General features: G+C 38.7%; 1 protein-coding gene across 3 annotated transcripts in view; it reads left to right on the top strand.

Moving 5' to 3' along the window:
• Positions 1-24,108, top strand: part of ctnnd2a (catenin (cadherin-associated protein), delta 2a) — a 249,594-nt gene that overhangs the window by 182,440 nt on the left and 43,046 nt on the right. For all 3 annotated transcript variants that reach the window (XM_063483875.1, XM_063483876.1, XM_063483874.1), the window contains exons 15-16: positions 8,581-8,767; positions 20,141-20,258. In XM_063483875.1, the coding sequence (XP_063339945.1) occupies positions 8,581-8,767; positions 20,141-20,258 (305 nt within the window). The remainder of the gene's footprint in view (positions 1-8,580; positions 8,768-20,140; positions 20,259-24,108) is intronic.

Genomic DNA, 24,108 nt, shown 5'->3' with positions numbered 1-24,108 from the left:
AACTGCATGTGTACAGAAGTGACTGACTGACTTTTCCACTGTTGCAAGGTTATGTTAAAAACAGCCCAACAATGTTAAATTATACTGCTGTACTCACAAATACAGTTCATCATTTCCTGTTACTTGAAGGCATAAAATATTTTCTATTGTCAACGTCTAAATCCCCAAGCTCCAAATGCTGCTGTTATTCAAGAAATTTCAATGCAGCGTTTTCACTGTGAAATTCTCTGGTGGTAATAAAATCTCCAGTATTGGCAGTGGCAGTTTACCCACAATACATAATTTTGCCTTGTGCTGCCAAGTGTCTTCAGCAAACCTACCGCTGAAATGAAGGTTCGATGACTCTGGGGTTAAGTCAGCAATTGCTAGCCTGCTGTCTGAAAACGTTACCCAAAATCATTATTTTATTTTATGTTATTTTATTTATTTATTTACCGTTTTTCTCATTCACAGATTTTTGTAGACACAACAGCCATGCAATTTGTCATCTCTGGCATTGCTCATCACCAGGGTGTGACCCAGCAGCTAACTAATTCGCAGTGAGCTGCACAAATGAAGGCTGTTTAATAAAACATCACCACTTGAGGCCTAACAGGTCTCATTCTTCCCTTACAAGTCACATTCTCATTTATTCATGAATTCATGCAATCATCTCCTCTCTCCCCCAAACCACCAGGCTCCTAGGAAACTGTCTGTCAAATGTCTAAAGGGAACTAGTCAGAGAGGGGTGGGGTATAAGGACAAGGAAAGAGAAAAGAAAAAAAGTGCAGACACATGCACTCACAGGCACACAAGCTTGAAGTATGATGTCACTGTCTGTTGGTCACTTGATGTTATACCCATAAGGACATTGAGTTTAGTGAAGCATTACATATCGTTAGCTTGATAGCATAATTGCCTAAGTCATTTTTTTGTGTTTTCGGAAAACAAGAAAAAACTAATTTTCTAAATATCACATGCATATTTTTAATTGATATTTTCACAGAACATTTAAGTATATGTGAGGAAAAGTATGGAAAAAGAACAAAACCCAACATCATTTCTTTTGTCTAATAAAAGTGACTTAGGCAGATTATGCCTATGACTTAGGCAGTTTTTCTTCAAACTATAAAATGAACATGACATACTATAATGTAACCATAACACACTGTAACTTTTCAATTTTAATCACAAAATGGCAGCTAGAGTAAGGAGACTTACTCACTTCACCTCACCCACCCATTAATTTGCAGAGGAGGCCTGTAGGCTCATAAAAGAGGTGTGCGTGTGTCTATGTGTGTTTGTATCTGTCTGTGTGTGTTTGTCTCTCACTTCTCTCTCTTTCTCTTCGTGTGCGGGTGTGTGTGTGTGCGTGTGTGTGTGTGTGTGTGTGTGTGTGTGTGTGTGTGTGTGTGTGTGTGTGTGTGCGTGCGTGTGTGTGTACTATTTGGTAGGCTATGTATACTACTGATGAGGAAGATCATCATAGTACTTGTGGGCCACTCTTGGTAGTACATTTTTCATTGACTTTAAGTCACTGTATTTCCTCAGGGTGATGGGCAACTGAGCAGGAAAGAGTGGGATCCACTTGAATGGCTTGTTGTCGGGTATGCTGATGCGCCGAGGCAGGTCTTCCCAGTCAGATTCAAAATCCAGCTTGTACCTGATCCGTCCATCAGTCAAGTACTGCAAAGCCCGGAGGTCATGGACTGTGGGGTCCCCAACTTTATTGCCGGGTCGAATATTGGTGACATAGGTGCCAGATAACTTCATGAAGTCATTGTGGTATAGTTGAGTCACCCTGTATGGGGATGGATTAATGCGTGCAGCCTCAAAGATGACAACGTAATCTCGTGGAGTGTAAACGTCTTGCACAATGCGCCGTTCAATTAGACTGTGCATGGAGTCACACTCCATCTGTGTGTGGCCTGCAACTAGAAATTTCTGCTCAATGCTGACACCATGCTTCATGGCCAGGTAAAGGTAGGCGTTGCTGATGGTAGCACACCGGTTCTGATACCCGCAGCCATCACTCCAGACAATGACTTTCTCAATGTTTCTGTTGGCCTGTAGGACAGACTCAAAGTGGTTGGACTGCAGATGTGCAAAAACCTCACTGCTGAGGGAGCCTTCATGTTCTTCCCAAGCATAACAGTACCCATCTCTGTTGTTCATGTTGAAGCAGGTAAAGTTGTGCATCTGTAATTTAGTTTTGTAGTACATTGTACTTGCTTTTGTCTGGGGGCAAAGAAGAACGCGTTGAAGGTCCATTGTCCACACTGAAAGTGTGTCACTGGATTCATTTTTGTCTGCAGCCTTTTCAGCTTGAGCCTGACTCTTCAATCTCAAGTGTGTAGCAAGAGCATCCTCATCTGTATTTCCTACCTTGGCGCTTACACAGATGTCACATTGGTCTTTTTTTGGAATGAACACAGAGTAATCCTGCTCTCCAAAAACCTTCCGAAAGTATGTCTCACTCACAGCACGCTTTCCATTCTCATTGGCAGCATTCTGGTATTCCTTGTGAAGCTCTCTCAAAACTGTTCCTGGCTCCAGGAACTTCTTGTTCTGATAAGAGGGAACCTGGCGGCAGTAATGGGATGGGACTGTAGGTATTCCAGAGAGCCACTCTTTCAGGAAGGCCTGGTCTCCATCTGATATTGGCATATGAGGACCAGTCTTGTTGATCTTGGGGTTGGGCTGGGTATGAGTGTTGGGTTTCATGCCTGCAGTTAACCATGATCCAATGGTTCTCAGGGCAATACCAAGTGTGGAACAGAAAAGATTTTTGCACACAGGTATTTTGCATCTATCTGAGAGTTGCAGGTGGTATAGCAGAGATGTTGTTCTCCTTGAATCAACACCACCTTTCTTCTGTTTTATGGGCACATTTTCAACAACAGTCTGGATAATATCGCAAGGTGTATATTATACACCTTGCGTGTCTCCCAGGAAGGCATGGACCAGAAATTGTTGAAGATTCCTCTTCTCTCAACTTCAGTCAGTAGCTCACAACTTCTTTTCGTTGACTTGAAGCAGTGCTGTGATGTGCATGGTGGGCCCATGGCCTTTGGTGGTCTCTCCTGTCCCATTGTATTCTTGTAATTCTCTCCCTTCAGACGCTTTTCTTTGATGACATTTTTCTTCCACGTATGGGGCAGTGGACGCTTGTGACGAACAGCAGAAGTGCTGGGGGTTGGACTGGCTTCCTCTTCCTCTGCTTCCACCTCCCCTCCTTCCTCTTCCTCCCCTTCATCTTCGTCTCCTTCCCCTTTCTTTTCCTCTCCTTCATCTTCCTCTCCTTCTCCTTCCTTTTCCTCTCCTTCCCCTTCCTTTTCTTCTCCTTCATCTTCCTCTCCTTCCCCTTTCTTTTCCTCTCCTTCATCTTCCTCTCCTTCCTCTGGCTGCTTATCAGTCTGTTGCCCCATATCAACATAATTTCCTCCTTCTCCCTCATCTATATCCACCAACTCCTCTAAGTTCACATCAACTTCCTTTCCTGATGATACAACAGAAAATAAAATGCTGTTGGAGTATCTTAAAATGGTAAATCAAGATGACATCTAAATCTACTTGTGTAGTCAAAATGTCTGCTATGTAAAAAAAAAAAAAAAATCAATTTGTACTATTAATATCAAATCAAATCAATTTATTTTTGTATAGCCCAAAATCACAACAACAGTCGCCTCAAAGGGCTACATGAATATTACTGGCAATAGAGTTCAACCAGTATCAGTCATTTGAACACAGTCAATATAAAGTCCAATTTAACAATTAACAATGAACCCAGGGCGTCCCCCGTCCTTAGACTCCCCTCCTAATAAAAAGCAAATGTTTGAAACATAATATAATTTGCAAACTTGCTGAAAATGCTCAAATTGCCTTTGAAATTGCCAAAGATTTACTCTGGTAGCATGCTGCTGTTAGCTAGCTGCTAGCTTGTACTACATTACTATGCTAATGCTACACTACTAACGCTAATGTTAGCTAGCCATCATACTTTGTTTGCAACAAAAAAGTAATCTTTTAACATGGTCATAACCTCTTTGATTGAATGAAAATACATTTAGTGACCAAAAAACTAAAAAAATATGAACTTTTACCAGATGTAAATGAATCAAAAAGAAGAGCAAGGGCTTCACTTGTGGTCAACCTCTTCTTCTTATCAGCCATTTTGCATACATCAAAACTGCCTAAGTCAAATTGATTGTAGCAAAACTGCCTAAGTCCAATGGTAAAACTGCCTAAGTCAAATGAATGACTTAGGCAAGTATGTTTTTTGACTCTTATGAGTGTTGTGATTGGCCAATGACATAGGCAGACGGACAGGATGATGCAGCAGTGGTAGGGGAGTAAAGTTAGGCAAAAATCTCAATTTGACCAGAAAATGACTTAGGCACTTATGCTATGAAGCTAACGATATCTATGTTTCTAGAGCAGACAAGTCTGTGTAAGTGTGGTTGCTGGTGTGTCAATGTGTGTGTGTCAGCCTTAAATTTGCAGAATATTGGACAGTGGCCGGTACAATGTCCTTGCCCCAGAAAAAAACTGAGCAGTGCATCCTTTTATGTGTCTCCTTTTAATCAGTGTTTTTGTCCATTTGCGCCTGCACGAAAATCAACGTGTCGCTTCCTGAGCATGTATTGTGTCTCAATGTGTGTTTGTTTAGATGTATTGGCCCGAGCAGATAAAGAAAGGCTTGCTGAGTGCTGGTTCTTGTCAGCTCATCAAAGACAACACTGTTTTAACCTGATTGCAATCATACACTGAAAACACTTACCACATGAGAAACAGACCGATGCGGGAAAAAGAAGCAGAGAGAAATACAGAAGATGTTTGACAGCATTCAGCTTTATAAGTCAAGTGTTTTGCTGAATGTGTGTCTTCACTCTGAGGTGGCAACAGAGTGTATGTGTGCTTGCATATGTTTGAGCTTATTGCCTTATTTTATTTTATTTTTTTACTTTGATTTGAGAAGAGCCTGTGTGAATAGCAGGATTAAGTGGAAAGACAGAAAGTTGAGATGTGAAACAAGAGGCTGATTAGTGAAAGTGAAGGCAAATGTTACCACACTCACACTCACATGCTACAGCCTTAGTACAAGCTCTTGATTGCTGCCAAGCAGCATACAAGGTCATTGTGTTATTATCACCCTCCTTCTCTTGTCCTCTCAAGCTTGCTTTCTCTCATTCTCTCTTGCCCTCTCTCTCACACACACAAACTCTTCTCTGAAATTCCCAATTACATCTCCCCGTCTCTACTTTTAGCTTTCTTCTTGTATAAACTTATATATAGTCTTATGCATATTCCATCTAATCATTTGCTTTCTGCAGTGGTCTATTAAGTCTAAATTATTAAATATTAATTAATTTCGGTTTAACAGCTGTGCATTTGTAATTAAGAATTAACCCACTGGCTAAGTAACACTGGCATTTGCTTTCTCACTGCCCTTCCTTGTCTATTCTCTGGCCTCATTTTCTTCCAATCCCTTTCCCTGAGATTGACATTATGACTGTATGTAGTAGAGCATCGTGTAAGGCTTCAAGACTGGCATTGCTTTGGGAAATGCAAAGCTGGTTGCTACTTAACATCCATTGCCTCCACAAATGTTTCAGTTAAGTGAGGCTTTATTCATATTAGTCCACAGATGACAGTTTATTTTTCTAGCCCTTTATTATCTTTATTTTCAGTACCTTTATATTTATTTTTTGAAGTGCATTTTTCCTTTCAGTTCTCATGCTTGAAAGAAGTTGAACAAATTTTGTATACTTCGGGATTTTATTCTGTATATTTATTTTAAATATGCTTTATTAATTAATTGTTTGCTCCCCAACACATAATAAGTGAGGGCCAGGTTTAACTACAGAGATTTTCCACACTTGCTAGCATTTCAGAAAACAGATGCAGTCTTTATCTTTGGATTGTGCACTCAGAATTACTGAATGAACAGGACACCTTTAAGCTCACTGACAGTTTCTATGAACTGTGGGGCGCAGCATATTGTGAGCTGTGCCCATATTTTAATTGTTTGCTAACTGTGCAAATGAACGACATCTGTCATTGGGACCTGCAACATCTGGAGTCTGACACGAAATACACGAGAGATGATGACCTATAGCACCACAGCTTTTTATAGTTTCTTGTAGCTTTAAAGGAGGTTGTCGTCTCTTGTTGCAATCTGTTCCAATTTCTCGGCAGTCTCTCAGCTCCTTAATCCACCAGTGCTACTGATATATCTATATTTTCTTATTTTATTTATCCCTGTCACTCTGGTTCCTATATTTTTACCTTATTGTTTTTTGCTATGTAAGAAAGTTCAATGAAAGCCACAGAAACTAACTAACATATCTAGAATGTGACAGTGCTAATGTAGCCTGTGTGTGTATGTGCACACGTGTGTGTTTAATACGTATGAGTGTGTCACAGCTGACCAACAGGGCTACTGCTGTCACCGGTCTGTGAAAAGGCATCTGGTATCCCATCTGACAGGAAGCAAAAAAAAAAGTGTATTTGTGTGTATGTGTGTTTGTGTGTGTTGTATATCCATGTGTCTTTGTGGGCGATTTAGTATATCATGGATACATAAAAACATAAAAACTTGTTTTTCAGCCAGCTTATTTATATGACCATGCAGCTGTGTTTGCTGGCTTTATGTTTATGCAGTGCTGTAAAATTAATTTGGTAATAAGTTTGTGTGTGTTTTGTACGACACAGCATGTGATAAATAATGCCAGTTGGAGCTTTCTCACAGTTAAGAGTCAGATTCAAAAATAAAAGTGTGGGTGGCTTACTCAAAAGTGATAAATATAGGGAGGTGCTATTGTTAGCATTTCCAGTCCTGAAATATGTCCTCACTTGCTCTGAAAAGGTGTGTCTGAGATCAGTGTCATTCTGCTCAAGGTTAAAAAAAACTTTTAGGCTGTTTTTATTTCTTAACCTCCTAGGACCTGGCGTCCACATATGTGGACATCACATTTTTGGTTATTTAGACCCAAATACTCAATTTTGCTCTACAAGGGCCTGATATCCACTTACGAGGACATTATACTGCAACTGTTCTATCGAAATTTTAAAGGAATATCCTCATTTGTGGCTCTCATTTTTCTTAGAAACAAAAACTGGGTAAAAAAAAAAATCTGGTAATTCTTTGTTTTTACATTCATCGGGCCCCAATCAGCCCAAATATCAAAGAGAAATTAAAAATGCATGCTCTGGAAGAGTTCGGGTCTTAGGAGGTTATAGTAATTTGCTGCCCTGACTCCCAAAATGTAGCCAAATGTATTTCACATGTACATTTCTGAACAGTGAATGGAACCAAGAACATTTTTATTTGGTTTTGGAGAGATTTGTAGCACAGCAGTTAATGAGGTATGTAAGATCAAATAATTGTTAATCGCTTTTCTTTTTTTTTATAGAAGAGCTTAAAACTTCATTTGATGAAAATGAACCGGTTGGATAAATATTTTTAGCTCTAAAAATGTATTTGATTTATGAAAGTATGAGGTTTTATTTATAAAGATTGTAAATGTAATTTAGTCGATACAACTTTGCAGAAAACTAAATCAACAATCAGCGTTCTTGGTGGTTTATATATTAGTGTCTTACTATTATCTAGTCAGTGTAAGTCTACATTGGCAATGACAGTTTCCACAATCCTTCAATATGATGATGATGATGATGATGAAGATGATAAGCAAACAGCATCTTTGACAGTAAGCTGCTTAGATCATACCATGGCCATACTTTGACGATTCTCTCATAAATTGACCTCCTATTGTTTGGGCAATCAATCTTAAAATGTCTTTACATACATAATTCATCTGCATCCTGGCAAGGTTCCTTCTGATTCTTTGAAATTTCCAATTGTGTGCCTTAAAAAGTAGCATCAGTTTGCATTTAAAAGATTATACAAAAGAAATTTTGGTGCAATGTGTGTACCACACATGAAATATGGATAATGGTGGAAGATTTAGGTCAGGGCATTATCCAAAGCTTGCAATCACATGTAGCACACAGCAGGAGGTAGTCTGCTTAAGATTCATTCTTGCTACAAGAAGGGTTCTGCTTGGTTTAGGCAACGGTGCTGCCTGTGTGGTGCATGCACTTGCTGGCTGTGAATTCACTGAACTATTACCAACACTGTTTTCACTTAGTGGCAGATTGGCTCAATCAGACATCACACAGACATTGTACTGGGGAGTTTAGTAGGTTAAAGACTAGTTTATGTCTGATTCATCTGCATTTAACATTTGTGTTTCTACCACGCACCTCTAATGTCTAAAGTTCAGAGAACAGTTCCCCTTTAACTGGACTAAAACCTAAGACTTAAGGAGACTCGTGGTAGGCACCCTCATGCCTCAGCCAATTAGAATGAGAGGAAAATGGAGAATGAAAAGAGAAGCACTGAGAATGAACAAATGTAAATGCTGAGAAGATTGGTGAGCCAGTAACTGACCCGATCAGTTACATACAGAAACTAAGGATATAATAGTTATAGTAGCTACTTGGAAAAAGTTGTGGTATTTAAAAAATATTACTTACAGAACTGTCTAAACATAAATATGATAATGTTTCTTATTTTCTGAACACATTCATATGCAGGTGTGCTTTGGAACCTGTCATCATGTGATGCACTGAAGATGCCAATCATCCAGGATGCCTTGGCCGTTCTGACCAATAGTGTCATCATACCCCACTCTAACTGGGACTCCTCCCCAAATCACCATGATGACCACAAGCTCCACATTCATACCTCCCAGGTGCTGCGCAATGCTACAGGCTGTCTCAGGTAAGCAACAGGCACTTAAAATCTTGTCTCAGGTGTTGTTTTCTTTTTCTTTTATATATCACATTCTCATTTATGAATTCTAGGTTTTCGTTAACTAAAGTACCATGTTCTATATGTAACGCACTACTTTTATTCAGTTCTGTTCACTTTGGTTTGTATATTGCCAATTCATAACAGTCACCTCAAGGTGTATGTGTGTGTGTGTGTGTTCATAAATCTACTAACTAATGTCAAATGTATGGAAAATATTTTTACTTTACCACTATGCGATTATAGACACAACTTCAAACAGTATATGCATATTTTGTTCTTTTTTGTTGCTCTCTTTCACGTTCATTCACTCAAGCACATTTGCACCAATTTGTGTTGGTCACCATAGAAACAACTCCTCCACTTGCTGGGATCCTTTGTGTGTTGACTTTCTTTTTGGTGCATTGTGCCTCTAAATTGTTTCTTTGTACAGTTTGAAATCACGGAGGACAACTTATAGCTTTCATGATTACTGTGTTTATGTGAATCTCAGTATGAGAAAATATGCCTTTTTTTCCATTATATTTCAGTGTGTACTCGTTAACGCCCCTCCTTGTGTTAGTAAAGCCTACACTTTATGCTCTACTTATGTCAGAGTAGTGATTGTAGTCTTAATTTAGTATGGTGAGTTAAGCATTAAGTTGGGAACATGGGATTTTCTCCTTGCTGATCTATTTGATCCAAACATCTGTTAAGAGCCTGGCATGCAGACATGATAATGAATATTTTTGATCACATAATTCTTTTCTTAGATCTGCTAACCTGGCTTGAAAGAGTAAAAAGTCAGGCTGATGATGAAAAAGAGCTGCAGGTAATCGTAGTAAATAGTACAGTAAAATGCTGTAAAATGATGTAAAAGATTTTTTTGGATCACATATGTATTCATATTGAATACGTGTTAAAGAAAAAAGTCGATACTGGTCTGATCTTTAAAATTAGTCATGAGACTGAAATTTTGATTTGTAACTATTTGATCACTTGCATGCTGCTAGCACAGAAAGTTTGTCATTTGTTTCTGATCATATTTGTTGATCTGTGTACATACTCTCACACCAACCCCACAGAGGCCTGAGATGTTTGAAAAAAAAAGTCTCCACTTGGCCAGCTCTCTTTGAGCTATGTGCTCAATGAACCACCAGTGAATTAAACCCTCACCCCACCAGCTTTGAAGATTCTTGAGCTATTTCAAATGGTTATCTTCCACTATTGCAGCTATTGAATGTATTTAAAAATGCACTAGGTAACCAAGCTCGAAAGGATCCTCCAACCACCTCATTGCCGCAGCTTTACACACCAACCTCAGTAAAGGAAGTGTGGAACCATTCACACTCAAGGTCCCCTCCTCCTTTGGAATGGATTGGAATGGCATTAATATTGTGCTTTTCTAGTCTCACTTACCAGTTTAGACTCTCAACACTTCAAGCCACTTTATTTTTTTTCATATAGTCATACAGTTAAATACTTTACCTTCTATACATTCACACCTATGGCCAATTTAGAATCACCGTTTAACCTAACATGCAAGTATCTGGACTGTGGAAGAAAGCTGTGGTACCTAGTCGTACCTCATGCAGGCACAGGGCCCAGAGACCACAAGAAAAAAGGACTTTCTTGCTGTGAGGTGACAGGGTTGTCGATTGCTGTTGAAGTTCTGACTGAGGTACAAATTGACGATCTCCCACAAGAAGTGGGGGCCAGACACTTCCAGTACAGCCTCACTAAATGTGTAGGTATGCCAGGCCTGATCATTTATGGTCATTTGATAGCTCAGCTTCTTTCTTCACTCGTGTCTATGACATATGTACATGATATGATTGCAAAATGATGTAGGGTGGCCTAGCCAAGTGCACTTACAAACAACCTCATCTATATTCATGGTATTCCCTATGGACAAACTGTGAATTGCACAAATGTCCAGTAACAGAAATCCTCAGTGTGTTCTGTTAACACACCCTCCAACTTTCTGTACCATTGCTCCATTTCCTCGCTGGGGACAGCGGAGCAACTCCAGACTGGAAAAGAGCCAGGCCGCTCTCCGGAATACAAATTATCCATTGAGTTGACCCCAGCTTTATCTAACCCTTATCTCTCAACCTCAAGCACTAGCTCGACCCACTTTCACCACCAGAGAGGTGATGTTGCATGGCTAAATGTTATTAATTTTAATATTAACTAGTATGCATATCCACCTTTTTTATCCACCGATTAGGTTCTTACAGCTGCAATACAAAAAACAAATATATATTTAATAGGAAACCTAAATAATATGGGTGTGTATAGCTGTACTTGTATGGGTAAAGACTATATGGTACCTAAGTGTGATCATAAAGTTATTCTTCTGTGTAATATTTGTCAATTTTGGTATCATTTGCAGTTATACAGTGCACCACAGATTAGTTTTATATCCTAAATGGGCTATGTATCCTGGGAGCAATACTTAAATTATACGTATTAATTGACTTTTTTAAATGCTTCTTTTAAGGCCAAATGAGCTGAGGAGTTTTCATTTTATGCCAAGGACGCTATTCACCTACGGTTGACTATTTAGCCACTTTTAGGAATGTCTGAGTAAAAACAGTGGTGAATCTAAAACATTAGCTCATCCAAAACACAGACAAACACATTTTCATCTTCAACATCTTTTTATGTTTGCTCCTATAGTTAATTGTAGGAACTTGGTTCTGTGAGATGTAGAGGTTGCTGGGTTTTTTCACTTCTTTTAGAGTTTTAGAGTTCAGAGAAATATGTTTGTGGGGGTTTTTAAAAGATTTGTCCAACAGAAGACTCAGATTATTTCTGGTTCTTGGTTTGTTCTTTTAGCTGTTTGTTTGCCACAATAGAGATAGGTTTCCTTAAAACTTTGAGAAAAAGTTGTCAGCTTTCATTGATGACATGACGTAGATTTTCAGCAATTTTTCCTCACTAACTCACTAAACCATTTATAGAACTTGAGCGCATGTGTGTGTAGGTACCTAAAGGTGCGGGGGAAGAAGACAAATGATGCTGTCACTGTGCTGTTCCACATTGTAAAGTTACAGATCAAATTGTAAAAGGTGCTAAAGGAGAGGGAGTACGAGAGGGCACAAAAGGAAAAAGTTGGAAAAATTCGAACTGAGAGAATTTAGACATGGAGAACAATAAGAGAGAGACACTAACACATAGCAGTGAAGGTGTTTCTGCTTCTCTCCAGGGCAGCTTTCTATCTCACCATCTTTTCAGAGGGTTAAAGTGACATAAGACCACAGTGTTCAGGTCCCAGTGTACCTGCAGCTCAATTTCAGACCTCTCACCCCTCTTATTATCTCCTTGATGTGTGTGTTTGTGTGGCTGTGTAGGCGCATGAGTGTCCATATACCTATGTATACTTATTGGTGTTGCATGTACAGTATATGCTCAAGTGTGTATGTGTATGTAAATGCTAATTTGTTTCCACTATAAAGAAAAATGCACACACACACAGCTGTATTTCTGGTGTGCATGAATGTGTGCATTTCTGCATATTTGTTTTTGGCTCCATGCATGACGCCGGGTGTGCAGTCAGACTAGCTGAGAGGATTCTTAGTCGCCTACACCAGAATTTTACACACTATTTTAAAGCTCTTTTTGCAATTATTATTTTTGGCAATCAGTGTGTGAAAAAGTATGCATGTTATAATCAATCAGACTGTCCACTATGGCAAATCCTTCACAGCCCAGCACTGTTTTCCATCTTGTTACGATGTTATCAAGCCAGACATAAGGTCTTCTCCTCCGTTCAGAGGCTGTTTAACTCCCTGCAGGTTGCTGGTTTGTAGCCAAGCAAGAAAAGAAAACAACTACCTGGTGCCTTACACACACCATTTGTATGCGTTTGCATGTTTTTGTTCTACTCGTGAATGCTTTCAGCTCGTTTCCATTCAGACACCCACAGATGTGCGTAGAGGAAAGGACTGATTTTTGGTTGATCGAGAATTAAATGCGTGGTCACGAAAGAGTTTGTTTCCATATTTATTTCATGGGTATTAATAGGTTTGTTTGCATGTGTTCCATCTGGTGATGAACCCTCTGCTGCCTGTGCCCTCAATGACACATATACACACATGGCCAGACATTTATGCAGAGCCACCACACACCAGCTGTTTGAGACAAAGTCACTCAGTAGTCATTTGTTCCTTGAGCAACATTAGAAGACCATCTGTCTTCGGATTCACTCGTGTCCATGTAAATCCCATGAATGTTGCACCAATTTTATAACAACTAAAAAGAAAAGAAAAGGGATTTGTGTTAAGATCAGTGACTATCAGATTGTTTGCCGAGGTACGCTGTTGCACCCTGGAGTAGAAAATCAATGTCAAATGAAAAATGTATAAGTGTCCTTGTGTTTTTAAAACAGTGTAATTGGTGGAAAACATGTCCAACTAGCAATATTTTAATAGTTGTCAAACCAGCGTATGCAGACAGCAGGAAGCTTGTTAGTGAAATTTTTCTCACGTACACATGGATGCTACTTTTTTCAGAAAATAATAATGAATTGTTTAGCATTGTATATAAGCTAATCAACACTTTTAATGGTGGCTATATGCATATGCTGACAAACTAGAGCAATATTATATTCAAATCCTGTATTTTAATTTTGTAGAAAATCGACTGCCTAGTGGTTTGCAGATAAAGCTGTGTGACAGGGTGTTAAACTACTGCATGACGACCATTAAACAGTGTACATAAGTTAACTGTAAGTTGTTTTGCCCAGTTGGCTGTGGAAATATGTGTTGTATTTTTATGCCTTTATTAGACACCAACAGCAGAAACCAGGAACTTAACAGTTTATGAATTTCTTATATATTTCTTGTTGAGTTGTAATAGAAACATTTAATTATACTCGAGCCTTTTGCTCTAATACCCTAAATGTTTTTGTGAAGTTGGACCCTTTACACACGTACAAGACACGGATGTGGTGACAGCACTTCTTTATTTTGACATTCGGTTTTTCTGGTTTTACTGTGGTTTTACAATGGGACACAGATACTCCCGCTCCGCTGTCACGTCCGCTCTCCTTCACTCCGACTGTCACTGTGAACATAAAAAGAGTCACAGTCACATTCACATCTCAGCACACCTGTTCACCCTGCCCCTGCGCCGCCCCGGGAGCTCGCTGCGTCACCCCTCCTCTGCAGCCGGCCAGAGACCACACCCACGCCACAGTTTTCTTTGGATTTTGAAGGATTTCTGGGATCTACGGTTAATTAGGTGTGCTTGGTACATCTTCAATTTGATCCCCTTTAATTAACTGTCATGAACTTAATTCATTGTTTTCTTTTTCAGTTTATTCATTCCCTTGTTTTTGTTGAAATTTGATAAAAATAAAAATATATGCATGCCTTTCTCTGCTTTTACTATTTTGACATTCAATCTTTTTTTCTTTATTTGTTTTTCTAAATTTGATTCCCAGAAATCATATTAATATGTCAAAACCTTTCTGCATGATTCTCCCCACAAAAACTGTTTACTGGAAGGAAGAGAGAACTCACTGAACTTTACTATTTAATGGAAATGTTACCGTAACTAGAACCAGCAAACAATGAGTTTTTCAAAATATTTTGAGCTGCAGTAGTCAAATGTCGTGCTTGTTTGGCACTGCCACTAAACGAACTACGCTGTTACTTCACTGCAGCTAACATTTTGAATGGGATGCTTAATCAAGTTCTGTGTCTTTTTGCACAGTAGGTAATTATTTAATGATGCAGGCTAATGAGTTAGGCTAAATTAATGAGGAGTGACATCAGATAGGATGAACTGTAAACCTGTAATGGACTCACTAAATAGTAGAGATTACTGGTTAAATTTAAGCAGACACACACACACACACACACACACACACACACACACACACGTAATAGAAAACCTTTTCTTTCACTTTAGTGTTTTCTGAAGCCCATGCAGTCATGCAAAGGGTTTACCGTTTGTAATGCACAGGTACATATATTATGTTACCAGCGTCCCTATGAAACTGGTTAAAACAAACAAGTTTGTTTAAATCTAATCTATCAAAATATTATTTATTAAAATGCTTTTTTTTCTGCTGAAGAAATTCTGACCTCACTGTTTTCTCACTAAATTATATCTAAGAAGAGGTGTGTTGCAGAATGGTGCAATACGTCATGCTTCATTACCACTAGATTAACAGGCACATGTGCACATAAGCCATTAACACAAATGCAGAGAGTTACACACAAACTGCACACACACACACACACACACACACATACTTGAACCCATCCATGTGCAAAGGCCTTTAAATAGCAGACATACAAAAGCTATTAAGCAAAGTATATAGGAGATAACCGTATACTTATAAAAATGACAGTCTGGTCTGATCATCTTAGTATTTCATAAACTACAAAAATGTGGGAAACTTCTTTTTTTTGGTCCAGCCTTTAAGAGCTTCTTTTTTCACTCAGCTGTGCAGAGCTGTAAACATGGCAAGGTAAATATGGAATGATGTTGGCAGTGTAGCCAGAAGAAACTGTGAAATGTGAAGAGTAACATTTGAGAGTCAGTGCCATACACACCATGCAGGTCCATTTGCTTTATTTTCCTGGAAATCGCTAGTTAGTGCTTCCTTCCTGACGACCTCTTGAACATCATGAAAAACCACAAGCAATACCAATCAGAAAATGTGTCGTTTATAATTGCAAAGCCAAAATGTGGTATCATCATTAGATGCTGACTGGCTGAAGGATGAGGGAGTGTGACGGGCTTATGAAAACGTGTCTCAAGGAGGAAAAGGCAAAGGAACACACACTTTAGTTAAGCTTCTGTCTGTGAGACAGTTGTCAGGAGAGAAAGTTTAGACTAGAGAAAGAGGGCCGTGCCTGTGAGTGATCACATATCATTGCTTGCTTTACCTTCGTATTATATATGTATGCAGGCTAAAAACCTAATATTATAAAAGCTCTCAATAAAACATTCATGTTGAATTGCTAAGTGTCTTCTCTTCCACTCATGACGAGGCATCATATAAAAGAACATGATGCAAATCTCTGTAGAAGTCGACATTTTCAAGGCTAAAGCCGGTGTTAAAGCAGTAAATAATTCACCCTCTCTCTTTCTCACCCACCTACCGCCTGTCTTTGCTGCTTAAACATTAGTCAAGGTGAAGTGTTTTCACTGTTATGTTGTTTTATATCGACTTGACAGAGAATAGTTCTCCGCTAAGCGGCATTTCCATCGTGTGCTTGTTTGCCCATTAGCATTCAAAGTGGGTGAAAATGACTTGACCTTCTCTTGGAAGCAGGGAGCCATGAACGTGAAGTTTTAATTGAGTTCTTGTGTCTTTCCCTTTCTTTTCTCCTTTTCTCATCAGTGCAATATTTGAAAGATCTCATCCCCTAGACTAGTGATCTCTTTATTATGGCACTATGATAGATGAACTTGAAGAAGTTCAAACTATACCAAGGTATTGTCTCATTTTGTTTCTGACATTTCAGATTTAAAAGAATGATATTTAAACTGGTGTCACCACTCTTTAATATTTGTTTTGTTTGTTTTTCGTCTTGCTCCTTCACCAGTTGTCTGAGCCCACATAGTACATCTTCTATAACGTGCTATATAGTTACAGAAAATGTGTGACCTGTTACCTTGCACAAGCGTATGTAGCTGGTGGCGTTCACACTCTTGAATCTTTGAAGAACTTCCACAAAAGGTTTTTTGGCAGTTGTTGTAGTTTCTGGCTTTGCCTATCTAATCTGCATCTAACTCTTTGGGTAGTTAGTAGCACATTCTTCTTCGTTTTTGTTGATTAGCTGTGGCTGGAAAACTGTGCAGGTGCATTAAAGGTGCTTAAATATGCCATAGCTTTTCTTTTAGAGCCATTTCTGGGTCTGTTTGCAAGTGTGCTTTCCTTGTGTGAAGATTAGATTTCAGTGAAACTTAGACTTCCAGATGGCCTTGCATTATCTTAAAATACTTAAATATTTGATCTAGAATTCATAACTGAATCCATGACAACAAGCTGCCTAGTCCCTGAGATATTGAATCAAGACCAAATCATGTTCCACAGTGGCAATGAGCACGGTCTCCTTAAAAGCTGAATTTGGTATTTGATTTTGAATTTAGTCTGCACTAAATTGTGTGTCTGCTCTTACTGTGACCAGAAAACTTTGTCTTTATTTTATTTGTCCAGGGTGAGTCATTCTAGTGGATCTGGTCTTTGCCTATATATCTTCATTCGCAAAACGTATTTCCTTTTCTATTTTGAACAGCCAAGGCTTTTTGCTGGGACACCTGCCATGTGGATCATCTTTGTACTATGTCTATATAACTGTTTAAACATAAACCTTGACAGCAGCAGTTACAAGAGGTTCTTGCACATCCTCTTGTTAAATTTATGTGTTTGGCCAGATCGTTTCTTGAATAAAACACCTTCTTTTTCTCTGCAGGTCAACACATAATAATAGTAAAGTCAATAGTAAAGAGAATACCAAACCGTAAATGTTTTAAAAGCACTAGTTTGATCTGTCGTACTCATTTTCCAAACACAGATATCGAGTGTGAAACTACTATAGATTTGGTGGGTTTGAATGTATGTAGATGTGTTGATTTATCATGTAATTGAGCTGCTTTGTAACAACCCACAAATACATATAATGAAGAAACACAGAAGCCAATATTCAAATGATTTCATTGTAACTGAAGACCAGAATGAAGTGGGGTGAGGATGTTGCCATCTTAATGTGGAGCTATTATGCTCCAGTAACAGACATTATCTAGTGCAGCCTGATCAGGTACTTAAGTAAAAAATAGAGAATTACAACATAGAAGAGCCACCTTGACGGGACAACTCAGCTGTTCATCTGCATCTTAAGGACAAGGGTCACTCCTGCAAGGATGCCAATGATGACATTTTGGACAGAGAAGAAAGATGGTTTGAAAGAGGAGTGAAAGAAGACATCTATGTACACTGTGAACGACCAACTGTCTGCCATCTATAATCCAGTTTTGAGATAAGATAAGATAAGATAAGATGACCTTTATTAGTCCCACACGTGGGAAATTTGTTTTGTCACAGCAGGAAGTGGACAGTGCAAAAGTTATGAAGGACAATTAGAATAAAATAAAATAAGAATAAATACAGTACACAACTGTACAGAATAGAATAAAAATAGAATACTATATACAGTAGAATAAAATAGAATAAAATATACAATAGGATAAAAATAGAATACAAATGCTATATACAACAGAGTGAAAAATACAGATCCCTTCCCAGATGCCTTAACTCCCACTCACATCCTGGGCCTTCTGACCTCAGTAAGGCTACGTCCACACTAATACGTTTTCGTTTGAAAACGCATCATTTTCTCTCCGTTTTGGCCTCCCGTCCACACTGTGAGAGTTCTAAACAAATGTCTGTCCTCCTCCAGAAAATATTATGTACGCAAACGTGCGTTGCAACTTCTTGTCTGGTGCGCGTCGTTTATTTTGACAGCGCATGCGCACCTGCGGACCACTTATGCGCACCCCTGATTATACAGCAGTTGTTTTGTTTGCTCTCAATTTTGACAGCCCTATTAAAGATTAATATCAGTCTGTACATGCTCCAGATAGCTTTTCTTCAAATTCTTTAACTCTCACTTGCTTTTGCAACTTTGTACTTTTGTGTTACTCGCAGCAACAACTCCACCTCATTGTTAGTCCATTTAAAAAACTCGGTGCTTTTCCTCGACATTTTGCCGCGACTTTTGAAAGAGCCGGAAAGTAAATAAGCGGCAGACAGAAATTAGGCAGGTCGAGTCTTCTTGCGTTTCACGCATGCGCAGTAGTGGAACGTAACTGTTTTCGAACGTTTCAATGTGGACGTGCAACTCTGTGAAAACAACTGAAAACGCTAGTGTGGACACGGAGCGTTTTCAGACGAAAACAAGGTTTTCAAATCTAACCAGGCTAGTGTGGACGTAGCCTAAATCACATGATATGATGGGGCTAGGTTTTACAGTGGGTTCACCCGAAACCTTGGCTGATTGTGACCTTTTTCACACCTTGGCTCGTGTGATTAGACAGAGGATCAATAGGGGGTCCATGACCCTCTTGGGGACACTCCCATAGGGCTCAAAATTTGGGACTCTCCACCAGTTGCTCTTAGAACTGAAGAGTCCAGACGCTTTTCTTTCCAAGCTCTTCAAACTACGATGGCCTGGATGACTGAGAACCTTCACAGACAAAAATAGAAATAGAGAGTAGAAATCGATGTTTGTCTCATACGTTCACACTGACAGACAGCTACACACATGCTAAACTGATTGTGACTCTAACACTATTTGTCAGCATTGGTAACCTTTTTCTGTTAGTGTATAGCTGAAGGCCTGAAATGATATGGAGTATGTGTTATTAATGTAAAGTTTATTATACCGAATTTACATAAATTATACTTCATAATTTATCTGCCTGCACTGCAGTGACTCACTGTAGTATAATTGTTGTGCAGTTTGGTCTGTGGCTAATAATGAGTCACCTAAAATCAGAGGTTTTTTCATTATGTTCTTGTGTCTGTCTTTGTGTTGTTGCTGTTTTTGCATGTTGTTTCTCTATAGTGCTTTTCTAAATCTGACTTTATCTTGAGTGCCAAAATGTGGGACATTTGCTAGATTGTGTCAGTGTTTCGTGATATGCTGGGTTTTTTTTAGTGTGAACTGAGCATTAAAGTGATTATTTCAGGCAAGTATAATATTAATTTTAGCTCATGTTGCTCACCTCAGTTTCATTTTCTATTTTATTAACGCAGACAAATGAGTCACTGTCTGGTACGAAGTGTTTCTGTATCACAGGCAGTTCCTTGTTGAAACCCAAACAAATCCAGCCCAACGCCCACCTGAACTTCCAGTTCAATCAAAATTCAATTCATTATTTCTGTGCATCATATTGGCAAAGCTGCTAATAATATACTGAACAATATTGTCAAATTATCAAAGCAGCGTTGGTGTGATTGTTGGCTGTGAAGTTCAGCCACCAACTGTCTGACTAAAGTGGCTTTTTTTCCCCTTTCCCTTTTTTTGGACTCAAGTCAAGTGCTTTAAATTGAAGTGAGCCTTCAGGGCATAGATTGAGATGTAGCCAGAATTTTAATGCTCCTTTTTCAATTGTTTAGTTTAGGGAGAAGTGCCAGGTTCCCCAGTATCTGTTTCTCTCTCTCTCCCTCTGCCTCTACACAGCTCTTATTACCAGCTTTCTTTTTCTTTCATCTGTCATCCTGTCTCATCTTCCCTCCTCAATCAGCTCTCTTTCTTTCCCCGTGTATTTGGCAAACGCATAAGCATATACAGAGAAAAGCACACTCTCCAACCAGTTGTTGTCATATGTGTGTTGCAGGAACGTAAGCTCAGCAGGTGAGGAGGCGAGACGAAGGATGAGGGAGTGTGATGGGCTGACAGATGCTCTGCTCTACGTTATCCAGACCTCTCTGGGCAGCAATGAGATCGACAGCAAGGTGCGACTCTGAAAATCTTAGCTTGTGTTTGTAACTTAAATTGCTAATTTTCAGGCTAAATTACAAAGTGTCTCATATCCTCCTTTTATCACAGACAGACACAAACTGCAGAAATCTTTTTAGCACACAGGAGGAAACAAAACAAATGACTGCACCTCTTTTCACTGCCAGCAGCCACAAGGAAGAAAAGTTTTAGTTTTCAACAAGTGTTCAGCTCATCAATATGAACTCTTTAGGGCAAATTAAAACGCTCAGATTCAAAGTATTGCAACATTTCTACCTGCCAGTTAAGCTCTGCCAGTAGTCAAAGTTGAGTGGGTTTAGGTTCACTTTGCATTTTTCTGTATGAGGCCATGTGCATGTTGGCATGCAGTGTATGTATGTGTGTTCATGTGGCAGTACGTGTGGGCCAGTCAATACTACTGTACATAAACAGTGTTGTGGATGGCTGACTTCTCAAGGTCTCCCTGTCTCCCAGCCTTTCTAAATAGCTATCCTTAATCACTGTTTAACTGCCCGCCCTTCTCCACTGTTTAACTGCAGTCACCAGAGGAGGACTGCTGCCACCACAGTAACAAAGACTGATTGGCAGAGAAACCACCAAGCGGTCGCTGTTGCAGTAGCGGTACACATTAGCCATGTGCTCATTTGGTACACTGTCTGCCTTTTCCCTTTGTCGTTTTTTCTCACCTGCTCTGTGCAGACTATGTTTTCCTCCCTATCTGCTTGTTGAGTTGGAACAGTCTTGGCCTGCCATTGAAATACTAAAAAATATATCTATTTATTTTGACTACTTTGGTAAAATTGATCCCATAAGACACAACAGTAGGCACTGTTCAGAGATGTAAGCTGTTCAAGTAGCATAACAGGGTCATATTTGTAAATTTTAAAGTGGCTGGCAGCAAAGGTTGTAAATGTCCTTTGTATTTGTGCATTTTTCACACATTTCAGATCTTAAAATAAAGTTCTATAAAAGACAACATGAGTACAAACATTTACTTAGGGAAAATATAACCCCTTTAAAACAGTATCTATCCATTAAACACAATTGACTGTGCCTATTTTATCTGCAGCAGCTACAACCAAACATGTCTGGTACCTACAGTGGGTGAACTTGCTGTAGAGGAATTTTGGTTCACTTGTCTTTGCAGAATTGTTTAAATTACACATCACACAGAGCTTCTTTCAAGCATGGACTGTAAAGTTAAATTCCTGCTAAGGCATTTAAATAAGATTCAACTTTAACCAGGTCATTTAAAAACCTCTGCTTTGGATTATTGTCTTGCTACATTGACCAAATTTCTCTCGAGCTTCAGATAATAGGCTGGTGACCTTACACGTTCATTTACATATTTATTCTCCAAAGAGTAGAATTTGTAGTTCCATAATCAAGTTACTACTTCAGAGTATGTATTTTTAAACTTATAAATAATTTAATCACGATGCGTTCTGTTTGCTCACGATGTCCTTGTGCTTTAATAAACCTTTTTTGAACATCTGCAAATATTTGGTGACAAACACAGAAAATACAGTAAATTATAAAGGGGGCGTGAGAATAAGCAGATATAGATATGGTTGTATGGGACTGCTGAAGTCAAAACTGTAAAATTACATTTTATAAACCATTAATAATGAGGAATTTTATCAAATATAAAAGATAATAATATGCAATTATGATCGATGCTGCACAGTAGGACCATGCATGTAACTGAAGAACCCACATATACAAATAACATATTCTTGATTAAGGTATTGCTTCAAGGTGACTCTGTTATTGTGTTTGTATTGATGGGTGATCAGTGTCTTCTAAACAAATTGCCTTAAAAAGGCTGTTTACAGCATGTGATCTCATTTACTAGAATAATATGAAAGTGGATGAAATAAAAATATTTAATAAAACTGCACAGTGTCTTTCCTAACCTGTCCCTGTTGCAACACTGTTGCCGGGGTAAATAACTGTGCAGTTCAGACAACACTGTAAGAGTAAGTCTTTTTCTTTAAGACTGGCAGCTTGATAACATCTCATAACTTAAGTCTTTGGACACTATGAATGGGTTCTCTTATTGAGCAATTGTCCAACCAATGGCCTGCACAGAATCTACAGTTACTATGACTAGATAAAACGAAGCAATTGTCTCTTCACTTTTAAAACAATTTACCATTAACATATAGAAAAATAAACTGTTGTTATCACCAATCCTTTAAACATGACTGTGCAATAATGCTGAATCCCCAAATGTCTTTTGACTTCCATTAAAACGTTAATATTTCAACTTTCTGTTACTAAAGCTAGATTATCAGAGCACAATGTAATATAGCTGCTGTATTACAATAGCAGTGCTTGTTATTGTTTTTAACTACAAACTCTGTGGTTCGGTAGATATGCCTTTACTGATCTTAATAAATACACAATCACATCACTGTGAATCCATTATACATAATCCATGTCACAACAGCACTGCTGAAAAGCTGCTAGTGTGTTGATAATTTAGCTAGTTGATAACAACACCTTTGGAAAATGATAGAGCCAAGACATTACCTTTAGTTAATATCAAACATCAACACTGAATATCTTGAGGTTTTGACCACCTGTGAATGATTAAAAATTCATTTTTAATGGTTTCTATTGTGCCTCTATAATAGGTTTTCTATTTTTTTGCCCTCAGTGCAACACTTTGTTATAGCTATAGGTGTTGATTCTATTTCAACTGTTTCAGCACGCTCTTCTGCTCGCGACGTGTTCAATAATTGTGGACAGTGAAGATCTGAGGAGTAGTCACTATAGATATATAATGTGACATAGCTTAAACACTAAAGAAAATCTCTAGATTACTGCCATTCTGCTCTACAGAAGGCACAGAAGCAATTAAGTTTTAAGGACATTTAATCAGGTTTCCCACTATATAATAGCACACTGCCAGGAGTCAATTAACTTAGCAGACACACTAATTGAAATTGATGGTGCAAGACTGAGTAGACTAGGCACATCATTCTACATACACAGCCAATATAATACTAATATATAATATTGAGATTTAACAGCCTACATTCAGTGTGTCTTGCTGCATAGGGAAGCTTACTGGATGGCTGTTATGTGTGGACTTCCAGCTTCTAAGACTCTAGGCTGGAAAGCACATGAATGTCATGAATGCAAGAACAATGAAGGCTAGCTTTGGTGTTACAAAAGTTTCTTGTCACAGTTTGGAGTGCATAACTTCTGTGTTCCTGAGAGAACCGTAAATCCCACCCAGGTGTAGAGGTGCTGATCTGTAACTGCCCCTGACCTCTGACCTTCCTGCTTTGACAAGACATATAACAGAATCCCTTTACCTGCCAACTTAATTTCCCTGCACAGTGCACCTAGAAATAAAAGGGTACGGAAGAAATGTGAAATAATAGATCGAAATCTGAAATGTCACAGCAAATTGTAAATAAAATGTAACTTCTCCTACATCGCTCCATAATAACGTGAGAATAGAATTTCAAATATGACTGCAGCTCACTGGAGTGAGACATTGTTTTGTTTGCAGCATCTCTTGAGGGTGTTCAATTACACTCCTTAGTTGTTTTTGTCTAAACCAACAGTCAGACTGAGTGAAGATTGATGATTTGTCTTTGTTAATTTCCACTCTGTTGACTTGATGTCTCCCCTTTGTCAGTGACACACACGTATGCAAGTGCACACAATCAGTTAAAGAAACAAAATAGAACACACACACTTAAGAAGAGACAATATACACTATTAGAGAATCGGCTTTCCTTCAGACTCAAGAGTACACGCATGTTCTCTGGCTACTGGGTTCGCCTCGAAACTTCATGTTTAATGGGGCGTGATATAATATATTGGGTT

Source organism: Pelmatolapia mariae, linkage group LG9 (genome assembly GCF_036321145.2).
Source record: "Pelmatolapia mariae isolate MD_Pm_ZW linkage group LG9, Pm_UMD_F_2, whole genome shotgun sequence".
NCBI lineage: Eukaryota > Metazoa > Chordata > Actinopteri > Cichliformes > Cichlidae > Pelmatolapia > Pelmatolapia mariae.
The sequence above is the reverse complement of the archived record's forward strand: the minus strand, read 5'-3'. Positions and strand labels throughout refer to the sequence as shown.